Source organism: Coenobita brevimanus, chromosome 66 (assembly GCF_032717465.1).
Source record: "Coenobita brevimanus isolate Jiangsu-jjx chromosome 66, ASM3271746v2, whole genome shotgun sequence".
Classification (NCBI taxonomy): Eukaryota; Metazoa; Arthropoda; class Malacostraca; order Decapoda; family Coenobitidae; genus Coenobita; species Coenobita brevimanus.
The window spans coordinates 18031413-18057874 of NC_137019.1; the positions used below are offsets into that span (position 1 = coordinate 18031413).

General features: G+C 43.4%; 1 protein-coding gene across 1 annotated transcript in view; it reads right to left on the reverse strand.

The window, feature by feature from the left end:
• Positions 1 to 2700: 2700 nt before the first annotated feature.
• The window catches only part of LOC145405276 (uncharacterized), a 29475-nt gene continuing 5713 nt past the window's right edge, over positions 2701 to 26462 (reverse strand). The window contains exons 6-26 of the mRNA XM_080276691.1: positions 24475 to 24676; positions 20416 to 20589; positions 19044 to 19144; positions 18640 to 18793; positions 17233 to 17351; positions 16773 to 16888; positions 15735 to 15901; positions 15357 to 15523; positions 14918 to 15028; positions 14228 to 14396; positions 13320 to 13602; positions 12638 to 12831; positions 12002 to 12199; positions 10702 to 10861; positions 10010 to 10175; positions 9118 to 9297; positions 8502 to 8620; positions 8130 to 8245; positions 7871 to 7999; positions 6176 to 6464; positions 2701 to 2736 (exon numbers count right to left, since the gene is read on the reverse strand). Of these exons, the coding sequence (XP_080132817.1) occupies positions 2701 to 2736; positions 6176 to 6464; positions 7871 to 7999; positions 8130 to 8245; positions 8502 to 8620; positions 9118 to 9297; positions 10010 to 10175; positions 10702 to 10861; positions 12002 to 12199; positions 12638 to 12831; positions 13320 to 13602; positions 14228 to 14396; positions 14918 to 15028; positions 15357 to 15523; positions 15735 to 15901; positions 16773 to 16888; positions 17233 to 17351; positions 18640 to 18793; positions 19044 to 19144; positions 20416 to 20589; positions 24475 to 24676 (3350 nt within the window). The remainder of the gene's footprint in view (positions 2737 to 6175; positions 6465 to 7870; positions 8000 to 8129; positions 8246 to 8501; positions 8621 to 9117; positions 9298 to 10009; positions 10176 to 10701; positions 10862 to 12001; positions 12200 to 12637; positions 12832 to 13319; positions 13603 to 14227; positions 14397 to 14917; positions 15029 to 15356; positions 15524 to 15734; positions 15902 to 16772; positions 16889 to 17232; positions 17352 to 18639; positions 18794 to 19043; positions 19145 to 20415; positions 20590 to 24474; positions 24677 to 26462) is intronic.

The window sequence follows — 26462 nt, forward strand, 5'->3', positions numbered from 1 at the left end:
ATTCAACTTAGTACTTTTTTGGATAATATGGAGCTAGGTAAAAAGTCGACGGATATAAACCCCACATTTCAATTTGGTTTTTCCAAGATCCAGTGGCGTATGGTATAAATGCTAAGAATTAAAACCCCTTATTTCAACTTAGAATATTCAGAATCCACGTATATGGCAAGCAAAACTAGGGCTTCCATTACTTACACTTTATTAGGTAGTACAGTAATCTGCATGACTATAGTAACCTATAAAGTTATGACAGCTTGAGTCCCAGGTGCTATTTTCTGGCATGTTAAATGACTAGCCCTAATAGCCTCATCTTGACTGGACTTCATAATCCTGCACAGTGCTAGTTTCACGTAGTACCTGCAGTGTTTCTCGCTACTGCCAGGCCATTTTATACAGCTTAGGGGAGATACCTGGTGATGCTCCTGTACACTAGTCCTCCAGGTCATCTTGTATCTGTAATTACTCAGGTTTATGCTTTGTATAACAACATTATTATATCTTGCTTTATACCAATAGCCTGGTTATCCGTCCTCTGTCAGGTTCATACGTTTTTATCCATGATCTTATTCAAAATCTGTTCAGTTACCGGTGTATACAGAATGTCCTTATAACTTGGGGTCCACAGTGGCGTAAAAATACTATTAAAAGTCCCATTGCTACCCATAAACAGATTTACCAGCTTGCCCCAGCTTAGTAAGTTTTATTTAACCAGTATATACAGAAAGTCATCATAACTTAGGTCTCTAGCGGCGTAAAAATACTATTAAAAGTCCCATTGCTACCCATAAACAGATTTACCAGCTTGCCCCGGCTTAGCAAGTTTTATGTAACCAGTATATACAGAAAGTCATCATAACTTAGGTCTCTAGTGGCGTAAAAATACTATTAAAAGTTCCATTGCTACCTATGGAACAGATTTGCCAGTTTCCCCCCAGGTTGGTATGTTTTCTGTCAAGACGTATGAAGAGGCCTGCCCCTGTTATCACAGCCACTGCTCTTGTCCAAGCCATTTTCAGTGTAATTAATGGCTATTCCTGTTACTTATGTCCTTATATCAAAGGACAACCGAATACCAATTCCATTTGCACTATAACCAAGCCATTCTGGCGACTTAATATGCACAATACACTTCAGTTTCCCCTTGTTTATTACCGGTACTAAACAACTAAAATACAGTAGCAATTCTGGCCGCAGGCAGACTGTGGTCGTGATGGCCGAGTGAGAAGAGCGTTGGCTTGCCAATGCTCAGGCCCCGGGTTCGATTCCCGGGAATTAGAGGTTGTTTAAAATATATCGCAGTGGCCTGTCATTGGACCCGGGTTCGCCTCCCAGTTGATATACAGGTGAACTGGGGCAGTTTGGCAGTGATTTGTCAGGGGTGTGGTGGCGTGGCGTGGAGTGGGCGGTCACGTAGTGGCTGCCTTGAGGGGGGGGGGGCACACACACACTCCTCACATACATGCACAGACTCCTGACATACCTACACACTCCTCACATACACACACACAAGACATACACACACACAAGACATACACACACACACCCTAAGACAGACACACAATGGGGGCTTATACAAAAGCGTAGGGGAGTGGAGAGAGGGTTTTATTACCAGGTCCCAAAAAGGGCATACCGTTTTTTGGGATCTGGTAATAAAACCCCCCTCCTTTCCACCCCCGTACGCTTTTGTATAAGCCCCCCCCTGTGTGTCTGTGTCAGGTAAGTAAGTAGGTGTGTGTGTGGATGGGTGTCTTGTGTGAGGTGTGTGTGTGGATGGGTGTCTTGTGTGAGGTGTGTGTGTGGATGGGTGTCTTGTGTGAGGTGTGTGTGTGGATGGGTGTCTTGTGTGAGGTGTGTGTGGGTGTCTTGTGTAAATGAGGTATGTGAGGCAGGTGTGTGGGGTAGTGTAAGTGAGAGTGTGAGAGGTGTTTGTGTGAGTGAATGTATGTGTGTATGCCTACTTCTTGTTCCCCCCTTAGAGGGGTCATGTACCGCCCACCCCACCCCTAACAGACCACTAAGTGGCTGCCAAACTGCCCCAATTCACCTCTATATCAACCGGGGGTCGAACCCGGGTCCAATGACAGGCCACTAAGGACACTGCCATATGTTTTAAATAACCTCTATTTCCCGGGATTCGAACCCAGGTCCTGAGCATTAGCAAGCCAACGCTCTTCTCACTCGGCCAACACTGCCCTGCTAGAATTGCGCCCAAAACTGCTACTCTGTTTGGGTTGTGTTAATAATAGACAAAACGATACTAAGCTCTAACGTGCAAAGTAAGTTTCTAAGGAAGAGTTATTACCATTCAGAACCACTTGGAATATAAAAAGACTGTAATTTAATGCTAGTCACAATGAAGTGAAGAATATCGTGTATCGACTCATATGTAGGAAGCAAATAAAAATTAGAACTTACTAATTTATTTTTCATTTTCTATTTTGAATAATTTACATTACTTTCTTGACTCCCAGTGTGTTGTTTTTATTTAACAAGTCTCTCAAGCTCCTACGACCCACTCGGCTGGACCAAATCGCCTGGAATCAGCTGTAAAGAATATGCTGGTCATGCAGAGGTTAATGCTGGCAGTGTATTAACTTTCTCAGGCTCCTATGACTCACTCTCGGCTTAATAAAATCGTCTGGTTTAACTGGAATGCCACTAGAATATTCCCGAGCATCAAGGGGTTAATAAATGTCTAGGTTAACCCTTGAATGCTCGGAAGTACTCTATGTCCAGCTGACGGGGGGAACTAGGTTATTCAATTAAGAGTGAGTCACAGGAACCTGAGAGTGATAATACGATACTTTATTCACATTAACTTGGCGAAGAAAAGTATTTGCAATGCCTCCATCTTGATTTCTGACCTGTAGCAATACATTAACTCTGGAATACGATGCTAGTCAATGATGAAATGCTATGGAAAAGATGCAGAGCCTTAGTGTTGTCTCACTCTGCCTCTGAGCTGCGGGAAATAACCTACAAAAGGACGAAATATTCCGCCCGGTTAATCAATAGCTACGACTCAGCATTCAAGATGGAGAGATTGCAGTTTTAGGCCAAGTTTGAGTAAAAGGGCAGTGTCGTCTGCTTGAACCCTACCCTTAGCGGCAATGCAGAGGTGACCCCATCTAGTGCGTGGAATGCGGGAATTCCAGGCCATTCAGCACGAGGACGCATATCTATTTTTCGATTTGGAAGGGTTCGACATAAATTTCACTGAGCCATTCCATATGACAAGGCTACCTAAGGCTGAATAAAGCCTTCTAAAAGTATCAAAAATAAAATATAAAACGTCTACATGATACGAAAACGTCTGGCCACCTCTGGGACTCGATCTGTAGCTCCTAGAACACAGAGCACTCAGTCTACTGACGTCATTTTTACCTCGTACTCTGCTAGATTCAATTATTTCAAGCAGCTTAAGAAAATCGTCTTAGGATGATGGGATAAAAACAGCCTTCATTAACCAACAGACTGAGGTCGTCTTATTTACTTTGGTCAAACTAATATCACACCCCACCACACTCAGACCCCGTACATCCCAGCCAACCCAGATCCTATCCTTTTGCACCCCATTCAATATCTCTGGTACCCAACTCCACCCCATTCAGCATCTGGTCGTACCCTGTTGCATCCCACATAACCCCGATCCTACCCCACTGCACCCCATCCAACTCCGATCCTACCCACTGCACCCCACTCAACCTCGATCCTACCCCACTGCACCCCATATAACCCCGATCCTACCCCACTGCACCCCACACAACCCCGATCCTACCCCACTGCACCACACATAACCCGATCCTTCCCCACTGCACCCCACCCAACCCCAATCCTACCCCACTGCAAACCACACAACTCCGATCCTACCCCACTGCACTCCCCACAATTCCGATCCTACCCCACTGCACCTCACACAACCCCGATCCTACCCCACTGCACCTCACACAACCACGATCCTACCCCTGTGTACCCCACCCAACCCCGCCCCACCAAACACCGATCCTAACCACCGCACCCTACTCAACCCCGATGCTACCCACTGCACCCCACCCAACCCCGTAGCTACCCCACTGGACCCACACAACCCCGATCCTATCCCATTTCACCCGACCCAACCCCCCTCTTTTCCCAATGCACCCCACCCAACCCAGCTCCTATCCCACTGCCCCCCACAGAACTCCACCCCTACTCCACTCCACTTCACACAACCCAAATCCTACCCCACTGCAACCCCAAAAAAACCCGATCCTACCCCAGTGCACCCATCCCAACCCCATTCATACCCCACTGCACCCCACTCAACACCAATTCCTACCTCACTGCACCCCACCCAACCCCGATTCTAACCCACTGCACCCCACCCAACCCCGATACTACCCCCTTTGCACCCCGCTCAACCGCGATCCTACCCCTCTGCACCCCACCCAACCACGCTCCAACCCCAAAGCGCCCTACCCAACCCTGATCCTACCCCACTGCACCCCACCAAACCCCGACCCTACCCCTCTGTACCCCATCCAACCCCACCCCACCAATCCCGATCCGAACTCTCTGCACCCCACCCAACCCCGATGCTGCCCCACTGCACCAACACAACCCCGATCCTACCCCACTGCACCCAGACAACGCCGATCCCATCGCACTGCACCCCACCCAACCCCGATCCTATCCCATTTCAACCGACCCAACCCCCTTCTTTTCCCAATGCTCCCCACCCAACCCAGCTCCTACCCCACTGCCCCCCACAGAACTCGACCACTACTCCACTGCACTTCACACAACCCCAATCCTACCCCACTGCAACCCAAGAAAACCCGATCCTACCCCACTGCAACCCCCCCCCCAAAAAAAAAAAAAAAAAAAAAGATCCTACTCCACTGCAACCCAAAAAACCCCGATCCTACCCTTAAGTGCGACTACAAATTACCATTTTTTTTTTTTACTTGGCCCAAACTTCATTCTTATTTCTTAGTTAATTAACTAAAAAGAAAATGTTATGGCTCTACATCCTTTTCACACCATTTTTTCATGACTATCATAATATTGTGTTTTGTTAACTTTATGTCAAGAGGAGATGGAAACTTTTAAAGTCAGTTTAAAGAATTTATCATTCGTTCCCATCACAGTAGGAAAGAATTTTATTTCAACTGATAAAACTTTATACAAACTTTTACAACAGATATACATTCTTTCAGTTATTGGTTTTAAGATTAATGCAAGCATCATGAAGACAAGAAAATTACCAAGCATACAAACATAAAGCAGACATTAAATTTAAACAAGCAATGATAAACTCTGAAGTAATAAAACAAACACTATAATAAAGGTAAAAGGTATAAAATACATATTTACAAACGTTCAGTAAACGGGCGGAACAATAAAATTTCATTAGTTATCAGTTCTTTTACGTTCAGTCCATTACAAGGGTTTCCGAAATGACAACTCTTGTAATTATGGGTCTGATTCCAAGTGGCTTTGGAGATTCGCACCACTAGTGTAGAGATTCAATTTGGATTATTACATCTCGCTTTCCTCGTGTATGTTTGGTGCAAAATATTATAAACTATGTAAATAATGTACGAGAAGGTTAACTAGTAACATTTATTTTAAAAAAGTTGTGATACGAGCTTTCCATCTCACCTAGAATACAAACTTCTTGCCATTCGTGTCATCTTGCCGAGATGTACATAGTAAACTTCAGAGTACCTGATCTGTGCAGAGCTAAAGTTTTAAGTTACATTTCAGTTTGGGGACGAAGTGGTACTCTATGTATGGTTGAGGAGTTTACTTGTGGTATCCTTCTGTCACTGGATGTAGACTATAGTATTCTTTTCCAGAGGATAGAACAGGGTCGATAAGAGAAGGTGCTTTGGCCTAATTTTTCCTAACCAAACATTCCACCTAACTGAACTATAGTGCATTTAATATTAGAGTTATATTCCAATCTGGAAAGAAATAGTTCTTATACATAGGTGGGGGGTTTGCTAGTCGGTCTATTTCAAGGCATCGTATGTACAGTACACTATAGTATTCGTATCTGAGCTTTGGCGCGGTTCAAGAGTCGATAAGAGCAGGTGCTGTGGTGGAACCATCGTGCTGTTTAATTAATTTTCAAGCTATATTTTATTCTAGAAACGAAGTGATAATCCATGTGCGTCGGTGACGAATCTACTAAGGGGTCCTTCTCCAGGCACTGTATATAGACTATAGTGTTCTTGTCCTGAGCTTTGGCGCGGAGTAACTCTGGGTCGATGAACGAAGGGGATTTTGCAGAACTCCTAGCCATCCTTGCCATGTTTTCGAGATCCACACTGCGGTGTTGGGTAGTGTTGGAGCGGTAGTAGCCCAGCTGAAGGCACACCAGGTGGGAAAGGTACATTTCCCACATGTTGTACAAGTAAGTGTACCATAAACCCTGCAGCCTCACTAGGAGGTAGCCTTGAGGGTACATCTCCGGGATCCTGCAAATAGTATTCATTTCGTAGTCGGGACAACTTTTAACATTTTATTGCAGTTTATGCCAGATTATTCTGGTCAGCAAAGTCATCAGAAACTGTGTTATGGCCCTTCCACGCGATTAATGGGTACCCGAGGTGCTACGGTATGGTAATGGAAAATGCTCTGAAAATCTTAAAATGATCATGTACATGTGCATAACAGAAAGACCCTCCATGCTTCTGCCAATGTTTGAAGTGCGTTTCGTTACCATACTTTGAAACTGAGGAGTAGCAAGCTTGGGCACCACAGGTGCTCACTTGTGTGGAAGGACCTTTAATATTGTGGCTACGGATCATCTACTACGGCATTTTAAATATGCTGACTAAGGACAGTTATCAGTTAAGAACAAAAGGACACAAAGGATTATTTTCAAGCCAAACTTTATTAAAGTTAAAACCACATACTGAGCAATGGGCACTGAAGAACTTACTCGACATAGCTTTGGAAATTTTGTAACACCTCTTGCTTTTGAGACATTCTGTACGTTACCTGTATATCCTCTTGCTACTTAAAAGATAATGTTATAATGTGCAAATTAAAGAGCCAAGGAAGGTGCCATTCGGTCCTTTATCCTCCCTAGGTCGTGTTCTCATTGGCATTAGCTTTGTAGTACTTCGTCTTAAACTAGCTCATTTCTATTTTTGGAATGCTAATTAGATTTTACACAATTTAGGCAGTTATGTTTGCATTAAAACATACGGGATTTCATACATGCTTAATTCAAATTGCTAAGGATGCGGTGCCAGACAGCTTCCTCCATTGCTATGGTATTTTCTGATGGTATTGCTGTTTCCTGCGTATATTACGTTACGGTTTCCAGAGACCACTGGCTTACACAAATTAACCCCTTCACAACCTAACGGAAGGTAGTCAGAGGGTAGTAATATAACACTACGTCACAAGACTGAAGAGTTTAACTGACTACAATCTATCGGTAAGAATGCAAACTTGAATCGAGAGGAGTGGCCATCAACGAATGGTTTGCATGTCATTCTGTCCTCCGCCGTTATAATGCCCTGTCTACAGCTAATACACTCACTCCAATCACCCCATTTTATCCCTCGATCTTATTCCCATTCTCCCCCTTCCCTTCTCTCAACCTTTTGTACAATCTCTGCTATACGGTTTTCAACAATTAGGCGTAAAATTGCAACATCTATCTTGAATGCAAGGGCACTAGAAAATGTTACCAGTCAGGAAGAAGTACTATGAAAAGGATGTAGAGCCTTAGCGGTCTTATTTTGTCATTGAACTCCGGGAACTAAGGTAGTAAAGAACGAAAATATCTGCCAAATCAAGCCATCCTCCACTCCCTTCACATCCTCCATCCTCTGCATATGACCCATACGGCTGAAATTAAAAGGCTTACCCTAGCACATTCTCCTCCACTACGATGCCGGGCGAGAGGGTGACACAGTACTTCTCGTCTTCACCGTGTTCACAGTTCTTTTTCCCGTCACACACCTGCTTACGCTTCACACAGTTCTGCTTTGGCGATCTGTGTGGGGGAGGGGGGAGATAACTTTTCCTTTTCCGTAGTTTATAATCATTAACTTCTTATTTACAGTACTTCACCTTGCAGTTCAAAGTATAAAGTGGCACTGCAGTACAAAGTAACGAAGCAATACTTGTAACAGCGGAACATCTCAGGATCTTTGTGACAGGAGCAGTAAGCCTCATCGCTCTGGTCAAGACAGTCCAGCACACCGTCACACACTTTCTCGTAGTCCTTCGTTACTAGTCGCTGGAATGGGGAGAGGAAGGCTGTTATTATGCAATTTTCTCATATTACTGAGTGACAAAAAAAAATCGTAGCTTCTTCTCGGCGATTGTTGCATACTACGCTTTTCTATTTTCTTTTAAGTTATTCTTTTTGATAAGCATTGCATCAGTTACATACAAGGGGAAACTGGAGTGCAATATGCAGAATAAATCACTAAGGAAGGAGTTTCACAGATTTCAAAGCCTCTTGGAATCAGACCGTTTATCCCACCACTAACCTTACAACAGGTGCAGTTTGTCTCATCGGACGCATCAGGGCACTCGGCCACCCCATCACAGATCTTGTTACCGGGGACACAGGCACCATCCTTACACGGAGAGCCCCCGCCTGGACACACTGTGCGAAGAACAAAGTCATGGGGCAGTGCTAGTTTTATAATGAAATTGATTTTTTAGCACTACAGTACGATTTTTAAGATTTTTCTTCTGATTTACAGCAGTTTATACGAAAATCCCATAACAGGACACAGGTAGTCATTTAGCCTGCCTATTAATTTGGAAATTTTTGTAGAAACTGAAAACAAAAAAACTGAAACGAAGCTTATTAATCGTAGGTTACAGCTGCTCTTAATATCCAGTAATAACATCCTACTGTGTAGTCTACTTTATTCTTGTTGTCACAGTGTTACTTTGAGTCGAGAGAGTTTTATGAAAGCGTTCAATTTTGTACCTTTGGATATTTGGTTATAGACCACTGTCATACACAGTCAAGGTCATTAAATCAAACAGCATGGGAAATGGAAATATCAGTCAGGTACAATATAATATTGATGAAAAGAACAATTATTAAATCTTTGAACATAAACCACTGTCAAAACGTAGGTCACGTCTCACCACAGAGCCCCGAAACAGGGTCTGCCGTGCATATAGTAAGGTGCCTAGGGCAGTCCCGGGGCTCGTCACTAAGGTCCGGGCAGCTGAGGCGAGAGTCACAAAGATCCTTCTTGCCTACACACACACCCGTCACACACACCTCGCCATCACAGTCCGCTAGCTTGATGGGGGAGTAGCTCTCTGGGGGACAGAAGGTAAAAAGCCCAGTGTTAGTAAATTGCATAGGCAGATCCAGGTGTGTTGCTTCAGTTGCCCGGGCAAAAAAACTTTTTTTTTTTTTTTTTTTTTTTTTTACGTTGAAGTAACTATATATATTTTCCATATAGATTCAGTGTTTTCCTGGCTGTTGTTTACTGAATGTATCTCCCACACAGTGATACGAGCCATCCTTGGTTGAGAAGCTCTAGACTTCAAGTCTTTGTCCACAGCTTTTCATTTTCTGTTCAGTGGTTTTGAAATCATTATCACTTTTTTTTTTTTTTTTTTTTTATAACTGGTTAGAATGTGAACTAAAGAATATTCTTGGATCCGCGCCTTTATATAATTTGTAAACGCTGTGATATTCCTTACTGTGGCACTGTCATTCATTTCATTGCCTGCAATTCTAGGAGCATGTGTATCTCTCCGTCGGTCGAATTTCAAGTGCCTATCTACGTAAACTTTGTACATACGGCGTGTACATACTAAAACTGCATGAATATCATGCAAGAAAACGGTTAAATATTAAAAATAAATAGCTGGGAAGAGGTGTTACGAAGCCTGTGACACCTAGAATACGGCCGAAATATGTTCTAAAGAAGGGCGAAGGCAGTTTTTAAAATCTTCAGGTATACTGTGCAAAACAAACTGCTAAAGAGGTGCTTGATCTTGATCTAGACTACTGCCCCCTTACCAATGATTGAGTGTATATCTAGCAGCATATCGAGCGTGAGGAGTGGATGCTGGGTGGGCAGAATGCAGTTATCGTCCTTCTCTTGGTACGTCCACACACCCACACCCACCCACGTCGCAGCTGTCCCTTGACCATACTGACACGCAACCAGGCCGGACCAGGATCTCTGAAAAATAAGTGTCAGAGCAGGTAGATATGAAGCACATATGCCTGCAAGGTGTGCTTGTGAGGTGGAACCAGGATTCCATGAGTGTAAATGGCGAGTGACAGCATATGGACTATTTAACTGGAAAGGATGTAGAGAGTTTGATCGGGGAACGTGAAATGAACTACAAATTGAAAAAAACCTAGGTCAAGTTAAGGTGAAAGAGCCTTACTCAAGACGGCCTTGTGGAGATGAAGTTCAACCCTTATTCTTTAGTTAACAAAAGCAATACCTACCATACATATTTACCCCTCAAACAAAAATACCTTCAGCCTTTGTACCTCCCCTCCTCCATCTATTCCTTCTCTTTCCTTCAAGCACTGTCCCTCTCTCCTCTAGCAGACACCTACATCACCTCCCATGCATATTTTCCTCTTTCTGTCTATCCCTCGAAATCCCAATCTTTTCAGCCTCTATACCTCCTCTCTCTCTCTCTCTTTCTTCCTCAAACCTAACTCTCTACCATCCAGTTAACTACACCACCTACCATGCATATCCTTCTCCCCTCCTTTCCAAACTGCGGGCACAGGTGGTAGTCAGGGCAATCTGGCGAGTTGGTGAAGTTCAGTCCTATGCTCACCCTGCCCTCAGTCTCTGCTCGTCCAGTCACAGCACATCTCAGGCTGCTATCAAGATTTTTTGCTGCCCTGAGGAAGAGATTATCATGTCATGGAACTTCTCTTAATTGAAACTTCGCGACACAAAACTATCCATCGATGAATCTCTTCTCATCAGTTGATCATTTTCGTAAGCGTCTTTTCACCCTGCTTATGGAACAAAATTAACTTTTATTTTTTTTTGGGGGGGACTAGGTCAATTATTCTTGGCTGATTACATTTAGCACCTCTAATTATGCCCGTTACATAGCACTCCTTTACATGATTTGTACCTCACTGGAGAGTGTAGACATTTCCGATGTATAAATATTACATTATCAGACAAACCTCTTAAGATGTGCTAATGAACTTCCTTCACTGGCAAGTATAAGTGTCTTTGTTAGATCTGGTCTTGTACTGTGTGACTGACTAACGCTACAGTCCCAGCACAATCCAATCACCACCTTCAGTCACCAGCCACTGAATCACCACAGTAGCTAAAATAGTAAGGCCTTTGACTCTCCTCGCAACCATTCATCCGGCAGAAGACTGATATCATTAGGTAGGGCATCGGTTAACAGTTGAAGTTAACCTCATCCCTTTTGAATGAAAGGGGGGGGGGGGTAAATCACGATTCTCCTATAGCGCGTTTTTTTTTTTTTTTTTTTTTTTTTTTGAGATCTTAATTACACTCTACTCAGTTGATAGACAGGCGTAAATCATACTTCAGGAGCCTTCTTGCTTTTCTATCCTTACCTTCTATTCATAGAATAAGATGCACAGAAGTCAACATTCTCCCATACAAACATCCTCTGGTGGACCGCTAGGTCTGTTGCAGTTTACTTTCTTTTGTACTTCTTTATATTTTGTACTGATTTGACTAGTAACCAAGAAGAATCAATCCTACCTCGTAAGGCTCAAGTTTTAAGCAACCATGACAGTTGTGGGAACGGTCCAGTCCCGTCAGGTGAAAGCCTATTGTAATCCTCCAATTTAATTCCTTGGCAGACAGAGGTGGTTGATGCAGGAGTCTTAGGCGTATTCAGGACTTGAGTAGCTCTGTTCAGTCATGTGAAAATTACTACAGTCTCTTAAAAACTCCCAAAACACTTCCTTGGCCAACAGGTGAAGTTGTGTGGCCCAATTCAGCGAAGTGAAAAACAGACTTACAATTCCTCCTTCCATGCTCACTTTCTAGGCAGACAGAGGTGGTTGATAAAGGGCGTCCTGGGCATAGTCTTAGCCAGACGAAGCACCATCATGTCAGTCTTCTTCACCTGCCTCATGTAGTTCACCCGACGGTCATGTTCGTGTGCGCCCCACAGTCTTGTCGGCCGTCCTACCTCCCGCCACGAGCCCATCACCACCGATACTATGCTGTCCTGCAGGCTGGTTGAGTAAGGATGGAGTTAATATAGCATACGTAATCACTGCCTCCATCTTTCTCAATGATTATCACAGTTGATGATAATGACAGTATCACAGCCATCATCACGGAACATTCTCAGAAAGATAACAGTGATAATGTTGAAGATGACCTAGTATTAGACTATGAACTTGTCGGCGTATCACATACGGCTTTATTACTAAAATGAGCGGGGTGGTGTGGAAAAATCAATTTTTTATTATTTTTTTTTTTTAACCAGTTTTGGAGCATATGATTACAGAACATGTCCGACCTTTTATCGTTTCTGGCTACACTACATTAGGTTGCAGACTGAAAATCTGAATTTTTAAAGATGTTCCATAAACAGCTACAAAACTCCGAGGCTTTTTCACGCCCTCGAACATTAAATTTTAATGAAGGTCCTTTTTATCCCCACTTACCTGACTCCATTCATACAAGCGGCTGACGTAATAAGCCATTGTGGTCTTATAAGTGTGGCGCCACACCAGTACAGTCCATTCACATAGACACTAGCGGCCCAGGGTGCTCCACCTTGCATCCACACCGGAGTATCCTTGCTAAAGAAATACAGGGGCACCTTTCCACACACCTCACGCTCGCACTTCACCACAGCCTGTGTAGGAACAGACTGCATAGTTTGAGGGCACCAAAAACAAATAAAATACCTCGAGATGGTATAGAAGAGAGGGACCATCCACATCAAGTAAACTTTTTCACTCCGTTCAGTATAAATGACTTAAAAAATATAGTTATATATCCGCTACGCAGGAGGGAAAACATTGTATGAAATGTATAACAGAATTTTGTTCTTGCATCACTTGCAAGATCTTTTATCATTGGGTGATTAGAGATTTCTCATGTTACCGAGATCGGTTCCCAAAAACGAAAACTATCATTAGTGTAAATATTTTCAACCGATATTTGTAATTATATCCATGTTACCTCAAGACTATTTTATCAGCTTTTGAGAGAGAATCGAGTTAGAGCCTTCATTAATCTCTTTATTACAGAAAGTCTATCCTAAGCAGAGTAAATTAGCCTTGATGCTGCAAGAATAACACCATTGGAAGGGGCTAAAGATTATTTGTTGAAAATTCTCACCTGCTTACAGGTATCTCTCTTTTGCCTCTTTCTCACAGCAACTAAGTTCTGAAGTACCGCCAAGAACTTCAGCTCCTCCATGGGTCCAGTACTATTACCGTGGTGCGACTCTGCGTTCCTACTGGCATTATACCAATCTAGGGACCTCGCTGGCCTTATATCTGATGATCTGCTGAAGTTCTCTGTAGCCTCCAAGCGGTACTTCGGGACGACTCTAGGACTGCCTGAAGGTCTTCGCCTGAGGGTGTCTGTGGCTGTGATGTAGGTGATGCTGTGGAGTTTACTGAAAGGGGACACGAAAGTAACCATTTATGTTCGTACGTTATTTTATTTATTTATTTTTTTTATGGCATCGGATTCTACCCGTCTACCATCCTGTCTCCCCTATCCTCTGCCTCAATTCACCACCCTTCACCTCGAGGCTGAGTGATAATTCTTACTGATGGTTATGTGATCAAAATTTTTCTTCGCCATACAGCAAGATTCAAAGTAACACGTGTTTGTAGTGTATGACTAAAGCTACTGAACAGGACCACGTCTAATTCTTATGCCATTTTCACCTTAACTTGCCCCAGATTTTCGTCCCACTGTAGCTTGGTAACAGAGTGGCAGAATAAGATAAAACAACGACTCTAACTTGTACAGCACTTCCTTTGTGACTGGCATCATTCTAATGTATGTTTATTGTTACAAATGACCAATATAAGATTTCAGTTTTATGCCTAGTTAGAGCGTATGATACTGTCATAACAGTAACAGTGTGCTCAGTCTACGGTCTCCACCAACGACTGCTGCTTCCAGAGCTGTCTTAAATACATGCTACCGTGTCATATCCTTGACAAGGCATGACCATACAGGGAGGAAGACTATTTTCGTAGGTTAAAGTACCGTACGGTACGTTACCTCACCTGTAACCGAGGTAGGAGCACACACTGAGGCCTATTTCATCAGTCAAGTGGTCGACGCAGAGGGTGGACCACGTAGGACCGGTGCGCAGAACCAGTGTACCTACATCCCGGCTCACCACATCCCCGAACCGGTCCAGCTCAAGCACTCCCGGACGCGACACCAGGGCGACTGGGCCAGGAGAGACTTGGGATTACTGGGTCTGAACATGAGGTTGAAAAATATAAAGGAAAAAAGGTAGATTCATATGGACGGTAACATTCTACATCATTAGTACAGAATAGTAGTTTAAATCATAGGAGGTGAAGTTTATTTAATAATAATAAATAATTTTATTCAGCTAATAGATATTCCTTTGCGCCTCTTCCTTAGATTTATTCAGCGCATTACACTTCAGAGTGCTCACGTGTTTTAAATTAATGTTTGAAGAAATCTAGATAGCATACGCAAGAATATTAAAATGTTATATACAAAATTAATAGTTAAGGAAAAGGTACTACGAAGCTCCTATACCACCTAGATTACGACAACGTGGCACCTCTTCCCAAGCGATTTATTTCGCATTAGAAATTCGTTACTGACGCAAGATATCACAAACCCTGAGAAAGTTAAGCATAATATGGATAACAAATCGTAAAGGAAATTGTGCTGCGATGCCTCCTATGCCACTCAGAAGACAGCTTCAGACTTACTGCAGTAGAGTTCATCTTCGCCATACTGGCAATCCTGCTTAGTGTCACAAACGAGGCTGGCTGGGATGCACACACGGCTCCTAGCGCACAGGAAGTCTGATCCACACACGGCTGCCCGAGTGGAGAGAATTTGTTGAGAACTTAATCGAGCAGAAATATTCACAGCAATTAACCTTGTTAAGTGGAAGTTTTTTACAACAGTTTAACATTCAAGTAGAAATTTTACAAACAGTCTTTCCGATATAAACATATATCAATTCTATAGCAATTAAACTATAATCTACTGATATACGTCTCAATCTTTGAGTTCCTGCCACTTGAAGTTGGTCTCCCTCATCGGCATATACTGTACTTAAAATCGTTCTCCCTCCCTCCCTCCCTTACTTTCACCCAACCCTATGATCACCGTCCAAATTCCCCCTCCCCCCAGACAACTCACGGCATCGCTCGTCGCTAAGGTCGTAGCAGTCGTAGTAGCCGTCACACTCAAACTCCTTCCTGAAGCCCAACAGCCTATCAAGGCAGGAGCATCCAGTCTCATCCGTACCGTCCCTGCAGTCCATCACTCCGTCACATACTACCTTCCAGGACACGCATTCGGGCATACTGCAAGGGTTAATGAGAGGAAATTTAGGGCCATATTAGAGGCAGCATTTGAGGCTTCTAGTACCACTTAAAGATTCATTTTGCACATTACACAACATTATCGATTTCATTCTAACTTGGTTCTCAGTGAAATTTACAGCAAACTTCTCACAGGCCTCATTCAGAACCTAATTCAAGCCTAACTTCACTAGAAAATTAGGAGCAAACTTGCCTTTCACAAGTAAATTCCTCAGCGCTGCAGGCAAGGCTGTTATTGAGGACAGCTAGACTGACTCCCGGATACCTACATTCTGGTCCCACCCTAGATAAATCATATTTACTACTGGAAAGCAGGCCTGATACGCCGTGGTTAGCAGCAGAGATTGATTCTGGGGAGTTCTGGTAGGCGAGAGTTAAAGGTGCTCTGGAGGTGGGAAAATGTAAGGCTTGATGGGAGGTGGTGGTGGGCTTGGGCGTGGTTGTGGTGATGGCAGGTGTGGAAAAAGTGGTTGTGGTGGTTTTCTCGGTTATTAATTCCCCATTCTCGTCGCACACGAGTTCATCTTCCATACTGTAGCAGTCGATCTGGTGGATGTGAAAGATGGCCACAAATAGAGTTAAATATGCAAATGAACAGATATACACACATGAATAATTAAGACAACCAGATGCAAACGCAGATTCAGAGAGGTAAAGGTGTCTGCCGGGATGGATAGAAGGGGACAGACAAAACGACCGAGGAAGGGATGGATAGAAGGGGACAGACAAAACGACTGAGGGAGGGATGGATAGAAGGGGACAGACAAAACGACTGAGGCAAACAAACTAGGGAAGCTATTAAAACTTTACTGGTCAAGAGATAAACAGTGATATATACGGAGTAAGGTAAAGACAAGATACTCACGTCTGAAACACAACATCGTTCCTTAGTACTGGCAGAAAAGTGAAAATAGACGAAAAAAGGCCAGTACAAGGAAGAAAAAGACAAAGGTAAAAAGAAATCAACACAATGAGTGCAGATTAACAAAATTAAGACTACTCATTTCCGTATCACACAACTGGCATCCTCATCCTTACGACAGAGTACAAATTCACCTGCAGATCGGGTGAGAATCAGGAGGGAACGAGGAATAGATAGCTGCAGAGGTGGAAAAACAAAGGCGGACAGAAAAGGGAAAAGAATTACAAAAACAATACACGAAGTAGCAAAGGGGAAAAAAATAAAAATAAAAAGAAATGTAAATGGAAAAGAAAATGACAAACTACTCACTTCTGCATCACACAATTTCTCCTTTGCAATACATGAACCCTCAGTCTTCCGGCAGAGTATACCATCACACACAGACCGGGTGCCCAGGGGTAAGTTAGCGGGGTCCTGGTATTTATCTGTTGACCGTGAAGTCATGTAGCCTTTAAAAAATCATTAGAATGAGTAGAATGAACAAAATTATCTAAAATTATAATGATTTGATTTGTACGATTATTATTATAACTAATCTGTTCTGACCAGACAAAATAACTTAGTTTACTTTATGCCACTTTCAACTTAGTTGATGGCAAAGTGAGTTTGACTGGAGAGTTGATTTGATTAGTAACCAAGGAGTCGCTTATCTACAAGTCTCAGTTCCGTGCAGCCACGACAGTATTGAAGTTATACGAGTGGCCAAGTTGCCATGTCAGGAAAGCCTAGAGTGGCTAACGAGAACTAGGATTATGTATTAGAGGCCTACCCATAGTCTGCTGGATCCATGGCAGATTGTGTGTGACCCTGGAGTAGACCCCTGGGTGACCTGCGCGCGCACACCCACGCCCGTACGACACCACGCCCACCTGCTGCCACCCCTCAGGCCTAAGGGGGAGGGGCAGGAAGGTGAGAAGGGGGGGGGGAATGAGGGGACAGGGTTAATTGAAAATAGGGAAAGAGTGAAGAGGGAAAAGTGAGGGGGTAAGGGGATGAGTGAAAAGGGAGGAAAAAAAGCTGGAGTGTGAAGGTGGAGGGAAAGTGAGGAAGGAGGGGGGGAGGAGTAAACAGCAAAGAAATCCGATGTGAGGGGAAGTCAAGATGCAAAGAGGGAGAGTGAATAGAGGTGGGAGAGGTAACGCCAAGGAGGAATATCACGGCATGGTGTTGACGGGATATCAAGGCGGGAGGGGGTGGCAGTGAATAGGGTGTGGTTGGCATGTAGGGAGTGAGAGAGAGGGAACGGAAAGATGAAAGGAGATTGGAAAAAAAAGACCAAGGGAAAAAGAAAAGGCAGATTTGGCAGGATATGAGCCAGAGGAATATGCAAGTGTTCGGGACAAGATGCAAACAACAGTGCTAATAATTGACCCAGTTGTGGTAACTGTTTGCATGTAGAGCAGTGAATAATATCAGTATTTGTGTCGCCTACTAAAGAGGCATGAAGAACTTATATGAAACATTTATCTCCCTGCACTACGGTATATTTCAGTAAAATGTGCCTTAACATTATATGACAAATTCTATTTTTTTTTTCTTTCTGTTGCCGAATTAATAATTTTTTCACTTTACTCTTTTGGGTGCTGGAAAGTACGCTTTCATGTGGCACCTATACAACTATTACTAACTCCCTGGTTACAGAAGTATCCGACTACCCTGGTCCTCAAAAGGAGGATAGTGAACTGCAACAGAGGAGCAACGTAGGCCTACAGTCCGCCGGGTTTGCGCTTCAGATGAAGTTACAATATTACAGTTACTGCTATTACTATTACTACCACTACTACTACTACTACCACTACTACCACTACTACCACTACTACCACTACTACCACTACCACTACTACCACTACCACTACTACCACTACCACTACTACCACTACCACTACTACCACTACCACTACTACCACTACCACTACTACCACTACTACCACTACCACTACTACCACTACTACCACTACCACTACTACCACTACCACTACTACCACTACCACTACTACCACTACCACTACTACCACTACCACTACTACCACTACCACTACTACCACTACCACTACTACCACTACCACTACTACCACTACCACTACTACCACTACCACTACTACCACTACCACCACCACCACCACCACCACCACCACCACCACCACTGTAATTTGAATCGTTCTACAAATGATCTTACCCTTGACACATTAGAGGTCCGCCAGAGTCTCCCTGACAGGCGTCCTTCTCTCCATCAGGGAAGCCAGCGCACACCACCTGGTTGTCGTAGATCACCGTAAAGTGCTCTGTGCAGGTGTCCAGGACTGGTAGCTCTACCTCCTGAAGCACAGCCGCTGGGGAAAAAAGCTTTTCATAAATAATGGACTACTGGACAATTAATAATTATTCGATTTTCTATTCTACCGCCAATTGTTTATATGATCATAGTTTCCATGACAGTATCAAAGTAACACATGCCAGGAAGTGCTAGGGTTCCTCCTATGTAGAGGGAAATACTGGCATGTGTGTGTGTTATGTATGTGTATGTATGCGTGCATTTATTTTTGTCTATATGAGCGTGTGCGCGTGCAGGGGAATTCTTACACATGTTGCCGGACTCCTGAAGGTTGCCCCATCCAGCCACAGAGCAAAGGGTGTCCGGCTCAGGGTGAAAGGTCACCGCAGGGCACACGGGACGCACCCACCTGAAACAATTTGGTGTAGTATTAATTGTAGCCCAAGATTTATCAAACAAACCCGGAGGACTGCAGGCTGAAGTTGCTCTATGGCAGTCTGCTATCCTCCATTTGGGGGACAGGGAAGGAACTGAGGGATGTTCATCGACAACAGTCAGTTAGTTGCCTTAAGGCTTGAATGCTTAAACCTTAAAATCTCAATGGAACTTTAAAGTCCATTTCGTAACTCATTTGTACATCTATATACTGTATTACTTGCCAGACTCTCAGTCCTGTAAAGGGGTAGCCACAAACTAACATTCCACATAACCCTGTCCTCTGCTGTTTAACTGCGCTCACTCCAACTCTCACCCAACCTTCACCTCAACTCCATCCCTCCATCTCATCCTTGGTATCCCCCTCCTCCTCCTCTCCCCCTCCGCATCCACCTATCTCACGAACCTTCATCCTCTCCACACGGCCAAACCCTCTCAAAGTATTTCTCGGTACTTTCAATCACATCCACATCAATACTACAACGTTCCTTTACTTTCTCAAATTTCTCTCTCACTATCGTCATTTGTGCAACGTCTGTGATAATTAGGTACAGTTAGTCTACTGTATATATCACCAGCGCAGTCATCAGCGATATTGGACCAAACCATGTTCCATCATCGTATATAAATTGGGGGCTTGCATTCCATTAATCATTGTTAAGAAGAAGCATGCGATTCTCAATTTTTCTGCGCTGAAAATTGCTCAGATGGAGAAATCTTATCCATATACGGAAAATCTAAATCTTTCCATAAATGGGTTTGATTATTCCATTGAAAGATTGGGGTACGCCAATATGAAATGCACTAATAATTATTTGTTGGGCTGAGGTGAACACTACACTCAAGAGTACATTGCTGGGCTATCTAATAAAGAGGTTTGGATTTAATTTCATGAAATCGGAACCCAGCCTGAATAAGTGTTGAATAGGATCTACCTGTTTAGCTGTAACAGTGTCTTCAGCTTCACAAAATCGATATCGGTTTGGTAGTTAACTGGGTCTTAGTACGTTTATTAGAACATATAAGGGCAGGTTTGTTATTGTTCTAGTTTGATAATTATTTCTCAGCCTTTCTAAAGTCTTACTACTCATTACACATACTTATTAGTTTAATTTCACATATTTCAAACTTCGTAAGGACGATATCATTGGGGTAATGGAAGAGCTCGTTGTTTCGTGCCTTTTGACGTGATATTTTTTTTTTCTCCAATACTTCCAGCATTATCTAAATACTTATCACACCTACCTATTAAGCTGTAGCGGCGTCTTAAGCTTCATAAGAGCGATATCGTTGTGGTAGTGCACGGGGTCGTAATTCTCGTGCCTAATGACATGCGACACCAGGGCAATCTGTTCGTACGGTGACCACGACGTTCGCCTCAGCATCCCAGCCTGAACCTCGTACATTGATGTGTGGTATCTGTTAAGAGAAAGCAGGATGAATTTTTCCCTGTCTAACCCATTTCACTGTGGTTTGTGCTCAGATATTTATTTTGACTTCACCGAGTCTGACCATTATTTGTCTATCTATCTGTCTATATACCTAGGCTGCTTCCCCCAAGGAAAGGGAGGTAGCCGAGACAGGACGACACACTCCCCATTTACTCATCCATTCAAACACATTCACTCGCATCTTAGCACCAAAGGGGAGAACGGACAGATCCTCACCGCACCACACCGCACAAGGGTCAACTGCGCAATGCAATCAGTGACATCCGCAGCAGGGCCCGACAGCAGAACTGGTTTACCCCTGCCACATCATAACAGACCCATCCCCTTACCCGCACCTGACCTGACTAGCTGATCAGACCAAATGCGGGAGAATATCCCCTCAGGGCTGCGTCATCATTTATTCATTCACAATTTCTCTCCATTTATTTCTGTCACGCACAGCCACTCTTCCTTGCTCAACAGACATCCCTCTCGCATCCAGCGCTCTCTTCACACTGTCCATCCATCCTATTCGTGGTCTTCCTCTCAGCCTTACACCTCTCGCATCAGATCTTGTTATCTTTTTCACCAATCGCTCATTATCCATTCTCTCCATATGCCCAAACCATCGCAACACCCTCTGCTCAACTCTACCAGCCATCTCCCGAACAACTCCAGTTCTCCTTCGCACTTCATCATTTCGCACCCGATCCATACGCATCACTCCACACATACTCCTCAGACACCTCATCTCCATTACATTCAAACTTTTCCTCTCTGCTACACCCATATTCCATGTTTCAGCCCCATATAACGCAGTCGGTACCACAACACCCTCATACAGCATTGTCGTTACATCCATTATAAGCGAACGACATTTCAACACTTTTTTCATTCCTCCCAGCACCTTTCCTACTTCATTTATTCTAAACTTCACTTCTGCATCTATTCTTCCATCCACAGCAACATGTGACCCTAAATATTTAAAACAATCTACCCTCTCAAGCAACTCACCATTCAAAACTATATTCATCCCCCTACCATCTATCAACCTCGTACACTTCATCACTTTACTCTTATTCTCATTTACTTTCAGTTTCCTCCTTTCACACACCCTTCCAAACTCCTCTACCAACTGTCTCAATTTCTCCTCTGAATCAGTCACCAGTGCAGTATCATCTGCAAACAGCAGCTGCTTCAGATTCCACTCTCCACCATCAACATTCACCCGACTCAGACCTCCACCTAAAACTCTTGCATTCACCTCCCTTACAACACCATCCATGTAAATATTAAACAACCAAAGCGACATCACACATCCCTGTCGCAGCCCCACTCTCACAGGAAACCAATCACTCACAGCATTTCCCACTCTTACACAAGCTCTACTATTTACATAAAAACTTTTCACCCCTTTTAGTAACCTACCATCAAGTCCATACAATCTTAAAACAGTCCACAAAGCCTCCCTATCAATTCTATCATACGCTTTCTCTAAATCCATAAATGCCCAAAACACATCCTTGCCTTTCGCTGAATACTTTTCACACACACTTGTCTCACAGCAAACACCTGATCAACGCATCCCCTCCCTCTCCTAAAGCCACACTACTCATCACCAATCACTCCCTCTGTACCCTCTCTAACTCTCATAATTAACACTCCACTATACACCTTACCTACAACACTCAACAGACTTATACTCCTAAAGCTAGTACATTCATACTTATCACCCTTGCCTTTATACAACGGGACCACACAAGCACTTGCCCAGTCAACTGGCACCATACCTTTCTCAAAGCACACATTCAACAATCTTACTAACCAGTCAACAATAGTCACTCCACCACCCTTCAGGCATTCCACAGCACACCCATCCATACCTGCAGCTTTCCCTGTTTTCATCTCCTTTACTGCCTTCTCCACTTCCTTCTTCGTGATCAAAGAATCATTCAACTCTCCCAACACATTTATTCCTTGCACCCTTCCATCCGCCACAATCTCAGCCACCCTTTCCTCCTCTACATTTAACAATCTTTCAAAATACTCTGCCCATCTCTTCCTTACTGCATCCATCTCAATTAACATCCTTCCATCCTCTGCCTTTACTCGTTCTTCCTTCCGAGACTCTCCCTTTCGCACCCTTTTCACCTCCTTCCAAAACATTTTCTTATTCTGTTGAAAATTCTCTGTCAGCCGCCTACCCCACCTCTCATCTGCTGCCACTTTAGCATCACGCACAGCCCTTCTCGCTCTATTCCTCTTTTCCTTATACCTTTCATATGACATCTCATCCTTCCCCTGCAGCCACACTTCATATGCACATCTCTTCTCAGCCACAGCCATACTTACTTCCTCGCACCACCATTCACTTCCTTTTCTTACACCACCACCCACACGTCTCACACCACACACCTCTTCTGCATGCCCCACCACAGCACTCTTGAACAACTGCCATTCCTCCTCCACGCTGCCATTTTCCCGATCTTTCACTGCGTTCCACTCATCTTTCAATTTCTCCTGATACTCTATCTTTTTTTTCTCTTTTATCCAACTCACTCACTTTCAAAACCTCCCTGCCACACCTAACCCTCCTAGCTCTCACCCATCTCTTACCTACTCTTAACTTTCCCTCCACCAGGTAGTGGTCAGACATACCTCCACCCTCCCCTCTCAGAACTCTCACATCCAACAATCTTCCTATTACATTCCTAGACACAACCACATAGTCCATCAAAGCTCTATCAACAACCCTTCCACCCTCCTGTCTCACCCATGTATACTTATAAATATCTTTCTTCTCAAACAGCGTACTCCCAATCACCATCTCTCGCTCAACACCACGTCGCTATCATTCGTTCCCCATTTTCATTTCTTCCAGGCACACCATGCATACCAACTACGCCTTCAACTGCTACATTTCCCACTCTAGCATTCAGATCTCCCATCATTACCACATTCACATTAGCTCCAAAACTCTGCAGACTCTCATCAACATAATTCCAGAAAGACTCCCTCTCTTGTTCATCCCTTTCACTACCAGGCCCATACGCACTCACAAACACCCACAACTCACGTTCAAATTTCGCTTTCACCCACATCAGTCTTGATGACACCTCCTTCCATTCAATCACACATTGCTGTACTTCCGGATTCACTAACAAGGCCACACCTTCTCTATCAACACCTGACAATCTTCCATTCACACTTCCAAACATAGATTCCCCCTTCCCTTTCATCTTCGTTTCACTCAAAGCTAACACATCCAACTTTCTTCTCACAAACATTCTCCCAATCTCCTCCCTTTTAGCCTCAATCGTACTACATCGACTCACATTCATAGACCCAATCTTCAGGGTACGGGGATAACTCCATCCCCAATCCCTTTCTCTGGCCGTCTCTTTTTAGGAACTAAAAAACAGAGGAGGGGGTCCCTAGTCCCCTCACGCCGCCCCTTTTAGTCGCCTTTTAAGACACGCAGGGAATACGGTGGCAGTATTCTTCCTAACACAACCTGGCCGCAGAGTAGTATTATCACCCCATAGTGCGGCCAAGTTGTTTCCCCCTCGCCATAGGGGAGAAATTCCTTCATTTGGAGGCACCAATATATCAACGCTGCTCGGTTGCCCGGTATCACAAACACCCCTCAATTCCCTGCCTATCCTCCAGATGATGGTGAGCTGCAGCAGGGTAACTTCAACCTGCAGTCCACTTGGCTCATGTTCAGATGAGCCTGGATTGCAAGTAGTATTATTTCTGGCACTACCACTGGGATACACTCGTTTAGTTAACCCATCCCATTTCCTCACCACATCTTGTCCATTTTGTCAGTATATTTCTTCCATGGGAACATACAGGCTAACTTAAGTCTCACCTGGCAAAGCAGTGGGCAGCAGTAAGGATCCACTCCTCGGTAAGTATCGTTCCCCCACATATGAATTCTCCGTTTCTAAGGATGCCCACAATGAAAGTCCACACGTCAGGCAGGGAAGTTTTCCCCCCAACGATCCTACCCTCGTTGTGAAGGCGGTTTCTCTTGTCGCGACTATGTTCTGGTTGTTCGAGGTCTTCTGGAGCTGAAAGTGTACATGAATAAGAGACTTCTTCAGAAATTTGCAAATATCTGCAATTTAACAAATCAATGCCTTTTTTTTATGATCCTTCTTTGTAAAGGCGCGTTCTCTTGTCATGACTATGTTTATGTTTTTCTAGGTCTTCTGGAGCTGGAATAAATGAAAGTTTACGTGACGTTCACAAGACAAGGTTGAAATTTTTAAAAATGATATGGGACTCATTTTCGAGGAAATTAAGAGACATTTAAGGAAAGATCATAAGATTACGAGACTTGTTTTAGAGAGCAGATTATGATGCTTATGATGATCAAAAATTGTGTGATGAGACCTACTTAGAAGACGACAAGAGATTTTGATGAAAAGGTTCAGAGTTAATTTAAACGCTAGGTAACAATGCTTTTCCCCAACGATTCTCACTTCATAATAAATGGAACTAAGTCGGACTGGGGATTAGTAACTAGCGGTGTACTACAGGGTTCAGTACTCTGTCCCTTATTATTTATTATATATATAAATGATCTAGACTTAGGAATCAATAGCAGCATCAGCTAATTTGCCGACGATACAAAAATAGCGAGTATCATTAACTCGACTGACGATTGCCATAACTTACAAAAAGACCTCGATACATTGTCCAAATGGTCTAAAACTTGGCAAATGGAATTTAACGTTGAAAAATGTAAAGTACTTAAAATAGGCAAGACCATTGGAGATACCAAATACAGCTTAGATAAAGAAATTAGCAAATCGGAATGCGAGAGAGATCTAGGAGTTATGATTAGTAACGACCGTAAACCAAGGCAACAGTGTATTAATCCGTGAAATAAAGCAAATAGGGTCCTAGGATTTATTTCGAGAAGCGTGAGCAATAGATCATCTAAAGTAATACTGAAACTTTATCTAGCATTAGTAAGGCCACATTTAGACTACGCAGTACAATTTTGGTGTCCTTACCATAGAATGGATATTAATTCGTTAGAAAATGTACAGAGAAGAATGATAAAAATGATACATGACGTCCGGAACCTGTCATATGAAGACAGACTGAAAAGACAGTCTGCATTCCCTAGAAAGGCATAGAGTAAGGGGAGACTTCATTGAGGTGTTTAAGTGGATGAACGGTATAAATAAGGGAGATATCAGCAAGGTACTTAAAGTGAGCATACAGGACAGAACCAGAAATAATGGTTTCAAACTAGAAAAATTCCGTTTCAGTAAGGAAATAGGTAGAAATTGGTTTGTTAATAGAGCAGTAGACGAATGGAATAAGCTACCTAGTAAAGTAGTTGCTGCCTCTTCCACTGAGAGTTTCGAGCATAGGCTAGATAAGCATATGACTAATAAGGGATGGATATAGAAAAAAAAATCTTATAACCAATACTAATTCATAATTTTTACTTTTCAGGTTACACTATGATAGTCTCTATTCTCCTTTCACACTTTCCTGTAAAATGTCCACGCCAGTTTTTCTATACGGCTTGGTGTTCTTTCGACTTTTTCCTGCCGGCTTCGGCTGGAGGGTTTGGAGGGCGGGGGAGAGCCTTCTTTGCTATCCTTATCTCATTCTAGTAGTTCAGTTACTCTTCTAGGAGCTGCCTAGCATGGGCCAACCGGCCTACTGCAGTTATCCTCTCTTATGTTCTTATAACATGGTGATTTTTTTTTTTTTCTGAAGCACATGACGAACAGAACGTGTTTGGCCTTTCTAACTAGTTAATGACTGTCTTGCAATGTGGGATGTAGACTAACCGTACCTAGTTGCTGCGACCCCAGGTTTATCTGAACTTTA